This window comes from Dromiciops gliroides, chromosome 2 (assembly GCF_019393635.1).
Source record: "Dromiciops gliroides isolate mDroGli1 chromosome 2, mDroGli1.pri, whole genome shotgun sequence".
NCBI classification, from domain to species: domain Eukaryota; kingdom Metazoa; phylum Chordata; class Mammalia; order Microbiotheria; family Microbiotheriidae; genus Dromiciops; species Dromiciops gliroides.
In genome coordinates, this window is record NC_057862.1 from 550,450,882 (window position 1) to 550,465,987 (window position 15,106).

The 15,106-nt window shown below is 38.3% G+C and overlaps 1 protein-coding gene across 1 annotated transcript in view; it reads left to right on the top strand.

Annotated features, from left to right (window-relative positions):
- The window catches only part of MERTK (MER proto-oncogene, tyrosine kinase), a 128,760-nt gene that overhangs the window by 56,891 nt on the left and 56,763 nt on the right, over positions 1-15,106 (top strand). Inside the window, 2 exon segments of the mRNA XM_043989625.1 lie at positions 2,048-2,163; positions 12,965-13,148. Coding sequence (XP_043845560.1) covers positions 2,048-2,163; positions 12,965-13,148 — 300 coding nt within the window.

Here is a 15,106-nt window from a genome sequence, read left to right on the forward strand (position 1 = left end):
CTTTTTGAATTCAGGAGCTTAGGGGCTGATTCATTTTGAGAGTGGTTGTTTATAAAGCATTCCAGTAACCTTTGAAATTTGAAGTTAGATATGGGTTTGAGACCCAGCTCTGTTACTTACTAACTGTATAATCATGGGCAAGTGTTGCAACTTCCTTAGGCCTGTTTCCTTATCCATAAAATCCAAATCTTAACAGATTTGTGAGGAGAATGCTTTGTAAGCATTAAGGCACTATATAAATGTGAGTTTTTATTAAGTGCTTAATCCAGCAAGATTTAAGGGCTATGATTATAGGAGAGCTAAAAAGGGATGAAAATTTTCCAAGGAATCTTGGTTCTACTTACTTAAGTGGAGTGTTGGAAAGATTGGTAGATACGGAGTCAGAGGACCTACATTTGAATCTTGGTCATTTACTGCTTTTGAGAGACAACCCTTTTAGGTCACAGATTCCTTGTCTGTGAGAAGATGGGTTTGAAGGAGGTGAATTCTAAGGTTCCTTTGAGTTCTAAATCTTTCCTCCTATCACTAGTCCTCTCTCTCTCTCCCTCCCTCCCTCCCTCCCTCTCTCTCTCGCTCTCTCTCTCTCTCTCTCTCTCTCTCTCTCTCTCTCTCGCTCTCGCTCTCGCTCTCGCTCTCTCGCTCAATCTCTCTCTCTCTTCTGCCCCCCCCCATCCCTTCCCTTCCTCTTTCTCATATTTATTTTTCCATTGATGCCAGAATCTTCATTTGGCTTTGGGAAAAAAAGTTCCAAATCTTGAAACTTTATTTACATTTAGAGAATAGAACTACAAACAGTTCAGACAAGGAGGTTGACAGCTATTCATATGTGCTTATCTTCAGGTAAATCTACACATTTAGACCTATTTCTACATCAGGTAAAATTTTTGTGTTGATGAAGGGGGCTGGGATTCCGTAATCTGTCATTTGTGTTTCAGGTCTACCTGAGAGCAAATAGGCAGGTTTCAGATCCACCTTAAATTTTCATTAAGAATGTTTATAGGGGGCAGCTAGGTGGCACAGTGGATAGAGCACCGGCCCTGGAGTCAGGAGTACCTGAGTTCAAATCTGGCCTCAGACACTTAACACTTACTAGCTGTGTGACCCTGGGCAAGTCCCTTAACCCCAATTGCCTCACTAAAAAAAATTAAAAAAAAAAAAAAAGAATGTTTATACATAGGGGCGGCTAAGTGGCGCAGTGGATAAAGCACCGGCCCTGGATTCAGGAGTACCTGAGTTCAAATCCGGCCTCAGACACTTGACATTTACTAGCTGTGTGACCCTGGGCAAGTCACTTAACCCCCATTACCCCGCAAAAAAACCAAAAAACAAAAAAAAGAATGTTTATACATGCCCTTTCTTCTGCCTCTAGGAGCTATTTCTCTGTAGCTGGAAATTTTTATTAGGTTTATGGTAGTTCTTGGTTTATCAGTAAGGTTGTTTGTTAGTCCTTGGAGAGCAGGAGCCTTATCAGATCTATCTTTGCATCCCTTGTGACCAATATAGTGCCTGCACATGGAAAGTAGGTAATTAATGAATATTTTGAATTAACCATGCCTTTTCTGAAGTGTGAATTGTTATTTTTCTCCCCATAAGAAGCACCAGGAGACTTGACAATAACCAAGTGACTGTCTGACACATTTTTTTAAGAGCTTTTTTTTTCCCCTGGGGCAATGAGGGTTAAGTGACTTGCCCAGGGTCATATAGCTAGCAAGTGTCAAGTGTCTGAGGCCAGATTTGAACTCAAGTTCTCTTGAATCCAGGGCCAGTGCTTTATCCACTGTGCCACCTAGCTGTCCCCCATGTATATATTTTTTAAAAATACATTTTATTAATGTGATTTGCCTTTATTACATAAGCCAGATTATATTCTCTCTTAAAAGATAGAAAAATGTTCAAAAATATATGAGACAACTATCTTTATCTGACGGTGTATGCAGTATTTTTTCTAGTAATTTCCTACCTCTCTGAAGATTCACATGTTTTTGAAGAACTTGGATATTGAATTGTTGTCATTGAGGTATTTTCTGATTTTTATCTTTTCTCTTAGCCATTCCCTCTGCACCAAGTGATGTCAGCATCAAGAACAGGACTGCACATACCCTCCTGATCTCATGGGTGCCAGGCTTTGATGGGTATTCCCCCTTTATCAACTGCAGTGTTCACGTAAGTGTCAACAGTAAGAAAGAAAAAAACCATGTAAACTTTGAAAGGCTAGACTTTTTTTTTAAGTGAGGCAATTGGGGTTAAGTGACTTGCCCAGGGTCACACAGCTAGTCAGTGTCAAGTGTCTGAGGCTGGATTTGAATTCAGGTCCTCCTGAATCCAGGGCTGGTGCTCTATACACTGCGCCACCTAGCTGCCCCAAGGCTAAACTTTTTTTTCTCTTAAAAAGGTCATCTGTGGTTTATTGCCATTCTTATAAATAGTATCTTATACAACTCCTTAAAATGTGTGTTTTTGTTCAGTCCTTTCATCAGTGTCTGACTCTTCATGCCCCATTTGGGGTCTTCTTGGCAAAGATACTGGAGTGGTTTGCCATTTCCTTCTCCAGTTCATTTTACAGATGAGGGAAACTGAGGTAAATAGTGTTAAGTGACTTGCCCAGGATCACACAGCTACTAAGTGTCTGAGGCCAGATTTGAACTCAGATATTCCTGACCCCAGGCTCAGCATTCTATCCACTGAGCTACCTAGCTGCTCTTTAAAGTTGGTAGATCACTTTATATACATTATCTCATCTGATCCTCACAACAACCCTGTGAGGCTGGTACCATTATTAGCTCCATCTTACAGATAAGGAAATTAAGGTTCAGAGAGGTTAAATGACTTGCCTAGGATCACAGTTAGTAGGTATTTGAAGCAGTATTTGAACTCAGGTGTTCCTGATGGCAGATCTAGAAATCTCTCCATTATGCCATGTTACCTCCTGGCTCTTTACCCTGAGAAAATGTCTTCTAATAAAAATCAGTTACCTATTCAGCTGACTCATTGATCTCTCTCTATGGATACATCTCCCACCTAAAAGGAGCCCTTATCTATTTTCATCTAGCTAATACAAAGATCTTATTTATGTAATGATCCTCAGATTGATGAAAACGAATTGAAATGTCTTCCTTGAGTTTCCTGACCAAGACTAGCCATGTAAGCTGACATTAGTACCATGGTTTCCATTGAGTTCTATGGGTATCAGCATTCTGATGTTGCATTTCCAGTGCCAAATGGAATTTGTTCTCTATACAGTTTCTTCTACTTTTTCCAACAGTTGTTTCAAATAATTTTTACCTGAAAGATTAACAGAATGGTAACGTTTGTTAATTAGCATTCTAATCTAGTCTAATCCAACAAACTTTTATTAAATATCTGCTATGTGCAAAACATTGTGTCTAGGTGCTAGGGGTACAAAGACAAAATTTAAAAACGCCCCTTACCCCTGAGAAGCCTACACGCACATATATGATCTGTTTATATCTATATCTATACATATGAAATAGTTTGGGGAGAGTACTTGAATCCTAACAACTAAGAAGATTTGGAAAGTCTTTCCACAAAGGTGACATAAGACCTTAGCCTTGAAAGAAGCTAGTGGGCAGGTGGGTGGTGCAGTGGATAAGACATTGGCCCTGAATCCAGGAGGACCTGGGTTCAAATTTGGCCTCACACACTTGTCATTTACTAGCTCTGTGACCCTGGGCATGTCACTTAACCCTCATTGCCTTGCCCCTCCCCCCCCAAAAAAAAGAAAGGAAGGAAGAAAAGAAAAGAAAAAGAAAGAAAGAAAGAAACTAGCATTCCAAAACTTAAAGAGGGAGTATATTCTAGGCTTGGGAGATAGTCCCTGCAAAGCCATGGAGCTGGGAGTGAGAGTACAAAGTTTTGGGAACAGCAAATACACTGTTTTGGCTGAAATTTGGTATGCATGAAGGAAAGTGATATGAAATAAGCCTGGAAAGGTACGATGGAGCCATATAACTCGGTGAAATATCTTTTCCTAACTCTTGTATTTAATTTTTAAACCTACTAAACATTGTTATATGATAGGTATTTATATTGCACAGACTTACAACAATTTCTTCCCAGTTTCATCTTTTGTTTATGTTGGACTTTTTCTCCAGGGAAATGAAAGTGCAATTTATGCTTAATAAAATGATATCATTCTACATACTATACTTGTGAAGTGGGGAAAAGTTGACTTCCCCATTTTATAAATGAATAGATTTCTTCTAAAAAAGAACAAAACCCAAACTCTACCAATTATTTGGAACTCAATAGCATGCATCACAATAAGAATCTAAGTCTCCTTTATAACCAGGGTTAAGTCTTTTTCAGAAATGAAGAACTAGGTTCCAGATCCCTATTATTCTAACCTGGCTAAGGTGAGTGGATAAGTGGGTACAGGAATAAAAGGAAGGGAGCTGAATACACTAAAAACATTAAATTTCTATTAGGGGGAGGTAATTTGTAAAGTGGGTATTTTGTGGGTAGCTGTGATATAGTAGAGGGCTGGATTTGGAATTAGGAAGATCTGAGTGCAAATCATCGGACAGTTTGTGTGATCAAGTTACGTACAAGTCATTTAACTTCTCTGAATCTCAGTTTTCTCATCTGTAAGATAGAGGTATTCATGTCTATAGTACCTGCCTCATGTGAGGGTCAGATGATCTTATGTATATAAAGTATTTTCAAATTATATGGTGGTATATAAATGTCAGTTATGGTTGTGCTTATTATTATGGGAGAATAATAGGACTTGGTAGGTGAGGGAAGAGGATTTTAATAATCATAGGGCACTGGCCCTGGGAGGGGGAAGCAGAGAGATCACCAAGAACAACTGTCACCTACTTTGTAGTTTTGTGGATGATGCCAACCACACCACTCACAGTCATCCTCAGCATTGAATGCTATATAGTGCTAAACTAGATCCTTCATTGCCTCATTAGTCCATGATGCCCCCATGATCCGCCCTGACCACCTCTTTGATGCCCCTTCTTTTATCCTTAAAGGTTAATCATGTTATGTTAAAATAGTGTATTCTTTTTCTTGTAGAGACCATGTATGGTTCTGAGGGGTTTGACCAATTCACTACACTTTTAGATTCTGACATGTTAAAAAATGAATGTTTTGGATGAGATTCAAATAAAAATACTAGCAAGACACACCCTTGTGTTTTCCTTTGCCCTGCATTTGATCCCTTTTCTCATCCATGTGAGAAGATAGGAAAGATATGGCTGTGTTTGGACCACGTCTTCCATTTCTATTTTTTAATTGCCCCACACAGCTTTTGAAATTTCCCATCTTCTCTTTCCCTGGGATGTTATCAGGAGGAGATTTATAGAATCTTTGTAATCCCATATTATGTTCTCCAGAACCTCTCCCATCGCCCAAAAATATGTGTCTGAAAAAGCAGTTCAGGAAATGAGGGTGGGAGGTGGAGGGACAAAGAAATTTCCTTTGATTTAGTTTTTTGATGCTTGGTCACCAGGAAGTAGGTACAGCCTTTAAAACACCAAAACAAAATGTAATTCCTGGCAAGTGCCAGGAATCCCCATGGGATAAATGCACATGACTTTTTTGTGCCTCTTCCAATGGCTTGTCAGTATGAACGGATGAAGTTTGGCAGCTTTGTATAATCCGATGTGAGTATGAGTCATAGGGTGAGACCCAAAGTTCATAAACACTAGCAGCCATGAGAGGCGACTTTACTCTTTCCTCTCCTGAAAGGCCGAGTTCTGATTGTTCTTCCCTCATTAATACAGAGGGCATTTGGGATGCCACAAATGTGTATTCACAGTAGGTTGGCCTGGATTTGGCTATTCTAAAGTAAGATAATGATATTTTCACTCTTTATATGGGAATTACAATGGCATGACTAAGAGGAATAAGTTACGTGACTTCAAAATCCTCCCTGGATTGTTATAGCGTATTGTTACCAGGTAGAAGATGGAACAGTGAGACATACTACAGAAGCACGTAGCATCAGGAACCTTTGACCTCTCAGAGCACATGAGTACATCAGTAGCAAATTAACTAATGTATTTATTTATTTGTAATTAAAAAAAAATTTTAGACTTAAATACAAAATGAAAAAAGAAAAAAAGAACATGGCCATGTATAAAACAAAACATAGGAGAGGATTCAATATAAAAGAATTAATTTCCATTTCAAGAAAACCTATGTAATAAATACTATTTCATATCTACCCAGCTTTTCTTTGCTTCCTTGATGGTTTTCTTTTATTCTCTGCTGTGCACTTTGTACTTTATTATTTCCCCCTCCCCCCCCAGGAGGCTATAATTAAGTATACACATATACACGTATACATTCATACTCTACTTATTTCTACTCATCATCTTTTCTCTGAAGGTGGATAGCATCTTCCTTCAAGTCCAAGTCTTTTCATGCCTTTCCAAGTCAACCAGCTCATCATCTCCTCCACCACAGCAATATTCCAACCCAGTCACATCCTGTCTAGGAGATTTCTGCATTCTTCTATTCTTGGCTACATAGGTTTTATTTATACAAGAAAATTTAATTAAAAATAATTGAAATTAAGGGGGCAGCTAGGTGGTGCAGTGGATAAAGCACCAGCTCTGGATTCAGGAGGACCTGAGTTCAAATCCAGCCTCAGACATTTGACACTTACTAGCTGTGTGACTCTGGGCAAGTCACTTAACCCCCATTGCTCTGAAAAAAAAAAAAGAATTTATTAAAATAATTGAAATTATCCATTTTATACTTCAACAATTCTCTCACCTTATAATATAGTTTAAGGTTTAATATTGTCGAAACTATTTCCTTTATATTTGTTAATATTTTTCTAACTCAGTAAAATAATTTAGTAAAATAATTTCTTTAGTAATTTAATTGGGATGACGTTGAGTCCATAAGTTAGGTAAAAGTGTTATTTTAAAAATTAAATTGGCTTTACTTACCCAGGAACAATAAATATTACTTCAGTTATTCGGATCTGAGTTTATTTGTATAATAAGTGTTTTATGTTTGTGTTTGAATATTTCCTGTGTCTGTTTCAGCTGGTATGTGCTTTATACTGTCTAGTTATTTTAAATGGTCTAAAGCAGTATTGAATACCATTGCTAACACATAATGCAGTTTCTATATTTTTCTCTTTTGATTAAATGTATTTTAACTTTGTTTGAGATCATGATTACAATCCCTGCTTTTTGTACATAATAAATTCAACTCCTGCCCTTTATTTTATCTTTGTGTATATCTCTCATTTTTATAAGGTTTCCTGAAAACAAGATATTGTTGAATTCAAATTTTTATTCTTTTTTTGGGGGGGGGCAGGGCAATGAGGGTTAAGTGACTTGCCCAGGGTCACACAGCTAGTAAGTGTCAAGTGTTTGAGTCTGGATTTGAACTCAGGTCCTCCTGACTCCAGGGCCGGTGCTCTATCCACTGGATCACTTAGCTGTCCCCAAATTTTTATTCTGTATCCTTTTCCATTTTATGGGTAAATTCATCCTAGTAACATTCTAAGTTATTAGTTTTATACTTTCCTCCTTCCTATTTTTCCTCACTATCCTTCTCACCCTATTTACCCTATCCTTCCTCACTCCTCTGCTTTACTTCTACGCTCTACCTTGCCCTACTATTCCTTACCCTACCATTCCTTACCCTACCTATCCCTCTGAGGGTCCTTTCCCTTTTAACCAATTTCTGATGAGAGGTAGGCTTCATCACTACCCGCACTCCCCCTTACTAGTTTTTTTCTGTATCAGTTTTTCCTTTTGTGCCTCATTTGTATGGGATATTTACTTCTTGTTATCTCTCCCTACAGAATTTTATTTTTTTAGAATCAAATACCCTAATAACAATGACAGTCATAAAAGTACTACTAATATTTTCACATATAAGAAGTTAGCACTTTGTCCTTATTGTGTCCTTTATAATTGGTCTTTAATGTTTGCCTCATGTTTCTCCTGGATGTTATATGTTGAATTTTCCCTTAAGTTCTAGGGTTTTTGTCACAAAAACCTGAAAGTCTTTCAATTCGTTAAATATAAAATTTCTGTTGTTGTTGTTCAGGGTTATACTTAACTTTGCTGGGTAAGTTACCTTGATCATAACCCCAGCTCTTTTGCTCTGTGGAATATAGTATTCCAAGAACTTCAGTCATTCAGCATAGTAGCTGCTAGGTCTTGTGTAATCCTTATTGTAGCTCCATGATATTTAAATTGTTTTTTCTTGTTGCTTTCAATATTTTCTCCTTAACTTGGGAGTTTTGAAACTTGGCTATGATATTCCTGTAGGTTTTTCTTCTGGGATCTCTTTCAGGTGGTGATTGGTGAATTTTTTTCTATTTCTGCTTTACCTTCTTGTTCTAGAACTTCAGGGCAGTTTTCCTTGATAATTTCTTATAAGGTTGTATCAAGATTTTTTTTAATAATAATTTTCAACTAGTCTGATTATTCTATTACTTCTCCTCAGTCTGTTCTCCAGATCAGTTGTTTTTCTGATGAGATGCTTCTCTTTTTCTTCTATTCTCTCATTCTTTTGGTTTTGCTTTATGATTTCTTGTTGTCTTAAAATGTCATTATCTTTCCCTTGCTAAATTTTAGTTTTCAAGGAATTTTTTTCTTCCTTACGATTTTGGTTCTCTATTTCAAGTTGCTTGACTATATTTTCATAATCTTCTTGATTTTCTTGGATTGCTCTTATTTTTTTCTAATTTTTCCTTGATCTCTCATATTTGGTTTTTAAAGTCCTTTAAAAGTTCTTCTAAGAACTCTTTTTGTGCTTGGGAACATCCTTTTTTTCCTGGATTTGGAGAGAATTTTCCATCATGAGGGACCATTCTTCTTGAAAAGGGAATGGCTTTTTAAAAATTTTAGCTCCATTATCTTCCTTTGAATAGAACCCAGATCTTCTCTATTCCCGTAGTGACTATCTATGGTTGGGTTCTTTCTCCTTTGTTTATTCATTTTTGTTTGTTTGTTTTATTTTGTTTTTAGCAGTTATTTTCTGAGGTCTGTCTCCAGGCCTAATCTTGGGTTCTCTACATTCCTAAGCCATGGCTAGGCCCCCAGCCATGCTGTCCCACAAACGATCTTGCTCCCTGTAGTCCCTCCAGTGGCTGCAACTACAGCTGTCCTCTTGGTCCTAGAACTAAAACTAGGGACTCTGTTCTCCTACAAGTGCCCACAGCCAGCAGGGTCCCCACCCCTCTTCTGTTGTACTCACCAGATGTGTGCTAGCTCTCTCTCTCCACAGCCACAGCCACAGCCGGGGATGCATCCGGTCAGCACAGCTGTGCTTGGCATCCCTTGACAGTGGAAGGTCTTTCCCTCTTCTACTCAACAGTCAGACCCCCACACTGTGACATGAAAGTGTCTAAGGCTGAGTCTACCTGAAGGTATTTGCACTTCACTCAAGCCCAACTTCTGCCCCTGGAGGTTGGGTCTTTCCTGGGGTCTTCTTAAATTGTGTTAGGAGGACATCTGCTTTAGCCCGTGTTTATTTCTGCTTCTCTCGGGCAATGTTCTGTCTTTTTTTCTGGAGAAAATGTGGAAAGCTGAAAGCTTTCTGACCTACTCTACCATTTTCCCAGAATCCTCTTCATCAGTAACAAATTTAAATGTGATCTCCAGTGAAATATTTTATTCAGGGGAGAGTCATAATTAGGGCAAGGTGATTGGGGCTTTGTCCCAGGGTACAGAATTGAGAGGGCATTGACAGCAATTGCAGTCTTCCAATAGCATAGAAGCAATGGAACATAGCTCCTCCTTGGCAAGAGTAATTAAGTAAAATAGGAAACCACCAGATGGCACACTGGGATGAGTGTCTCCCTTTCTTTAACCCGCTCCCTTTCTTTAACCCGCTCCCTTTCATGTGCTGGCCTCCCTAGCGACAGGTTTCTGTCTCCTTGCAACAGGGTGGTAGGTCCCTTTATCTTCACATGACTTTCTACTTTGTGCTAACTATTCCAGCATATAAATTCCTGGCTATAGCTGTGATTTAGTGGGTCACTCTGGGAAGGGACAGAGAAGTAAAAGTATTGTGGCCTAGAGAAAAGAAAAATGGATTTGGAGTCAAAGGGCTTGAATTCAGACCCTAATTAATAACAGCCAACATTGGTATTGCACTTACTCTGTGCCAGGCGCTGGGCTAAGCACTTTACAATCATTATCTCCTTTGATCCCCAGAACCATTCTGGGAGGTGCTATTATTATCCTCATTTTACTGATGAGGAAACTGAGGCAAACAGGGTTAAGTGACTTGCTCAAGGTCACACAGCTAGTAAGTGTCTGAGGCTAGATTTGACTTCAACTATTCCTGAATCTGGGCCTAGTACTCTATTCATTGCACAACCTCATTGCCCGTATGTGATTGTTATTTGCTACCTATATGACATTGGTCAAGGTACTTATTTTCTGGGCCTCCATTTTCTTATTTCTAAAATGAGGGGATTGAACTAGATGACATCCAAGATTTCTTTCATCTATTATTCCAAATATTCTTCAATGTCTACAAGGTATTTTTGACATCTTTCAGGCATTCAGTACCATTTTCTTCTGACCACAGATAAATTAAGAAAATATAATTAATTTATCACAGCCCTGTTAGTTTGGGAAGTAGTAAGTTAATAGCATTGCTTCCCCTATTACCCAGAAAAGGAATAATTCAATTTTAGGTATAAAATAATTCAGTAATTACATAAGCATTTTTTAAGCTCTGATTATGTGTTAGCCACTATTCTATGTGCTGAGGATTCAGAGACAAAAACAAAGATAGTCCCTGTTCTCAAAGAACTTAGAATTTATGTGAGGTGGGCATGGGGAAACAATATACCAGCAGCACAGGTAAGAAAATTAGATATGCAAAATAAATGCAGAGTAATTGGAGAAGGTACTAACAACTGGGGGAATCAAAAAAGGTCTCTGGTAGGAGATGGTCCTTGAAATTAGTCTTGAGGGGAGTTATGCGTTCCAAGAGATGAATATGAGGAAGGAAAGCATTCTAGGCATGAGGGCTAGACACCAAAATTGGTTAACAGGAAGCAGGGTGGTTTGGCTAGCACACAGGGAGTGTGAAGGAGCCTGGGGAGATAGGCTGGAGCCAAATTATGAAGGGTAAAGTCTTTTAAAGAAAGCCAAATAGATGAGTCTGTTTTTCATCTGAGAAGGCAGAAGGGAGCCACCGAATCATCTTTATTAAGTATCATTTATGTCTAGGCATAGAGAAGTTTCATCAAAGACAAAATGACTTGCCCCAGGTCACTAACAGGATTATTTGGAAAGCTGGAGGGAGAAGTTAGTACTCATGCCCGAAGATTTTGGTGTTGGATTCTGGGATCACTAAAATTAGTCTTTAGTGGACTGAATTTTTTTACTATTCATTTTCTAAAAAGTGTAATGTCTTATCGATGATTTTTTTCTACTTTAGTAATTTTCTGGTATAGCATTCCCTATGCTTACCGAACCATCTTTTGTAGCAAAGAAAAAGAGGTAAAATCTAACCAACATTTATTGTGTCTGACTGCAGTAACAGCACTGCTCACAGTCTCTCTCTCTTACTCAGAGCTGGGAAGTGTGCTTTCTCATCTCTTTTCCTATACCACTAATACTCATGGGATCCTAGCTTTAGAGTTCTAAGGATCATAGAGGCAATTAAGCCCAAACCTCCTATTTTGCAGATAAGGAAACTGATGTGCAGGTAGGAGAGATGACTTATGGATCCTATAGCAAATAACTGGGGCAGGATTTGAACCCACAAATTCCTGGCTCCAAGTCTTACATTCTACTACATTACAGTTAATCTAAATTTTGCTGTTTTTAATTGTTATTTTCTTTTTTTCAATTAACATTTAATTTTATTCTAAACATAAATACCAAATAAAATAGACGTACATACACACACATATATAGCAGAAGAAGAGGATTGTCAGGAAACTGAATATATTATGTGCCACCTCCTTTTTCTTTTAACCATATAATAAATTCAATATATAACATTCAAAACTGTCCTCTTTGGTTTTTGCTTTTCTATCCTCTCAATTCTTTGGTGCATTTTTAAAAAAAGTGCTTCAGACCCCCTTTTCTTTCTTTCTGCTACCCTATCCCTGACTTCCCTCATCTTCCAAGACCCCTCTGTAGCCCCAATGGAAAACAAAAATAAAAACAAAGACCTTGTAACATATACGTAAGAAAGAAAAACTAATTCCTATATTGGCTGTGTCCAAAAATGTATCTTTTATTCTGCATCTTGGGCCAATCATCTCTCTCAGTAGGTAGGTAGCATGTGTCATCATCAGCCCTATGGAATCCTAGTTGGTTATTGCAATGATAAGTTTTTCCAGAAAATTGTTTTTCTTTATAACATCGATGTATGATTTAGGAGGCAGCTAGATGGCTCAGTGGATAGAATGCTGAGTCTGGAGTCAGGAAGATCTGAATTCAAATTCAGCCTCAAACATTCATTAATTGTGTGAACCTGGGCAAGTCACTTAGCCTTTATTTACCTTAATCCACTGGAGAAGGAATTGGCAAAGTACTCCAGTTCATGTTCTCTCAAAAGTGTTATACAAGGGCATTGTGCAAAACAAACAAACAAAAAACACACCAACCTCCAAAGCCCTATTGAATGTGAGGGGCATGTCTATCAGCATAAGAGAATAGTAAACTAATAAAAGCATGAATGAAAAGGGGGAGGGAAAATAACCCACGTGTTTTTCCATGCATCACAACTGTCATTTAAGCTGTCTTCCTTTCCCTGTAATCTAAAACTGTCAGAACACGTGGAAAGCATTTCCCTCCTATGTATCAGGCAGATTCAGCCAGTGTGAGTGACTCATGTTCACAGAGGTAAGATATGTGCCCTGAAGGAAAACAGGTCCCTCATTTCAGAGAGGAAGGGAAATATGTGCCAACTTTATTAACACAGCTCATCAAAGATAAAATTCCAAATAGCTTGCTAATGTTAGTCCATATTTTTGTTTTTCATTTAGGTCAAGGAAGTCAGTCCATTGACTAATGCATCAGTCATGATCTTTAATACCTCTGCGTCACCTCATCTGTATCAAATTCAGCAGCTGCAAGCTTTGGCTAATTATAGCATTGGTGTTTCCTGCATGAATGAAGTGGGCTGGTCTCAAATGAGCTCTTGGATTCTGGCCAGTACAACTGAAGGAGGTAATTAACAATGGACACAAAGAAAATAGCATAGCTGACAGTTATACAGAATAGCATTAATAGCAATTTAATTTGAAAGTAGATCTTTGTTTGAGTCTTTACTTTTGGAGGTATGGAGATAGATTGGAGCATGCTTATCTCCTATATTCACTAGGGCTTTAGGGTTTGGGTTTTTTGGTACAAAAGTATTTTCTGTGTGTAAGTAATGCAATCCTTGCACAAAGATTTCATTATTGATGCACCATGGGTCAGACATGCACTTTTAATTTGATTTTCTGCAAATGGGGATGGATTTATGCTGACTGTGCCACATTATCTCACTCCAACCCATTATGAACAGTGACATACATTTTTAAAACAAGTAGTTTAGAAGAGAGTTTACAGTGTGCGGTCACAGAACTTTTTTTTTCTCTTGGTTTGATTTTGTGGTTTCATCAGGGTAGAAAACTCACCATTTTGAAAATAATTTTCCCCAGTTATGCAGAGCAGCAACTGCTCTGTGCCTTAGAGTTGCCTTTTATTTGTAGATCTGATGAGTTTAGCATTTCTCCAGGAAAAGGGCATAACACTTTTTCTCAGTACCTTGTTAATAGTGGTTTTGAGTAAAAAGAGCTTGATACTGCTTCATTTGTACAAGAGAAGTAATGAGGACCAGAAGAGAATCTGTTAGCAGCGAATCAGCTTCATGTCATATAGATCGTTTTTTAAATGACCAAAGACATTAAGGTTTAAGGCCCCAGGGGGTGGCTAGGTGGTGCAGTGGATGAAGCACCGGCCCTGGATTCAGGAGTTCCTGAGTTCAAATCCAGCCTCAGACACTTGATACTTACTGGCTGTGTGACCCTGGACAAGTCACTTAACCCCCATTGCCCCGCAAAAAAAAAAAAAGGCTTAAGGCTCCGACTTATGATTTGCCCTGGGCATATAGGTTTCCCCTTTCATGATCCTCTTTGCTAGGTTTTTCTAAGTTTTTCTCCATTCTTCCCCCAAAATACTTCATGTATTGGCGGGAGAGTGTGACTCAATAATGTTTTGATTTTTACTTCTTTAATTTTCTATTCAGTAACTGTGATGTTAAATTATTTCTACTTTAAATAAGTAAGTATAGTGATTATTCTTGATTTTACCATCTCCCTAAACAAATATTTTATGTTTAAGAGGTACTGGTTAGGCAAATGTTTTGTTTAAGAGGAAACGATGTCATCATTATTGATTCTGTGTAAATGAGAAGCATGGCAATTAGGTGGTACAGTGGATAGAGCACTGGCCCTGAAGTTGGGAGGACCTGAGTTCAAATCTCATCTCAGACACCTACTAGCTATGTGAACCTGGGCAAGTCACTTAACCCAAATTGCCTTAAAACATCCAGGGCCATCTCTAGTCATCCTGATATATATCTTGCCACTGGACCCAGATAACTCTGGAAGAGAGAGTTAGGTCAGTTACTTTGCACAGCCCTCCCTCACTTAAATCTAGTTTAGTGCAAGTCATGATATCACCTCCCTAATGACATCGTCCCCTTCGAGAATGAAGACAAACAACAACAAATGAAAAGCATAGGGGCTCAAGAGATAAAGTGGTGGGTAGGAGGAGTGTATCCCCTCCATCCCTGAGTTAACCCAAAACTTTGGGAAAGAGTTTGAGTTCTAGAAGAAGTGATTATGAACTTTTCTGGAAACTTTAGACCTGCTGGTTTAAAGGTAGGTTGGGAATGATTTAGTACAGTGACAGTAGAGATCCACCTGGTGCCTAGTTTATTGTACTAATGACTAATGGTAGCCAGGGAAGGTATCTCAAAAGGAGGCATCAAATGTTTATTTTAGTTATGGAATCTAGTAGGTTTTTTTTTAATGATTATCGAAACTTGTGAAAGCATGAGAAAGCTATATAATTGCTGTTGAGAAAGACCATGTTGTCAGGAGGCTTACGATTTCATTGGTTTTGAGGGGTTTGGTTTT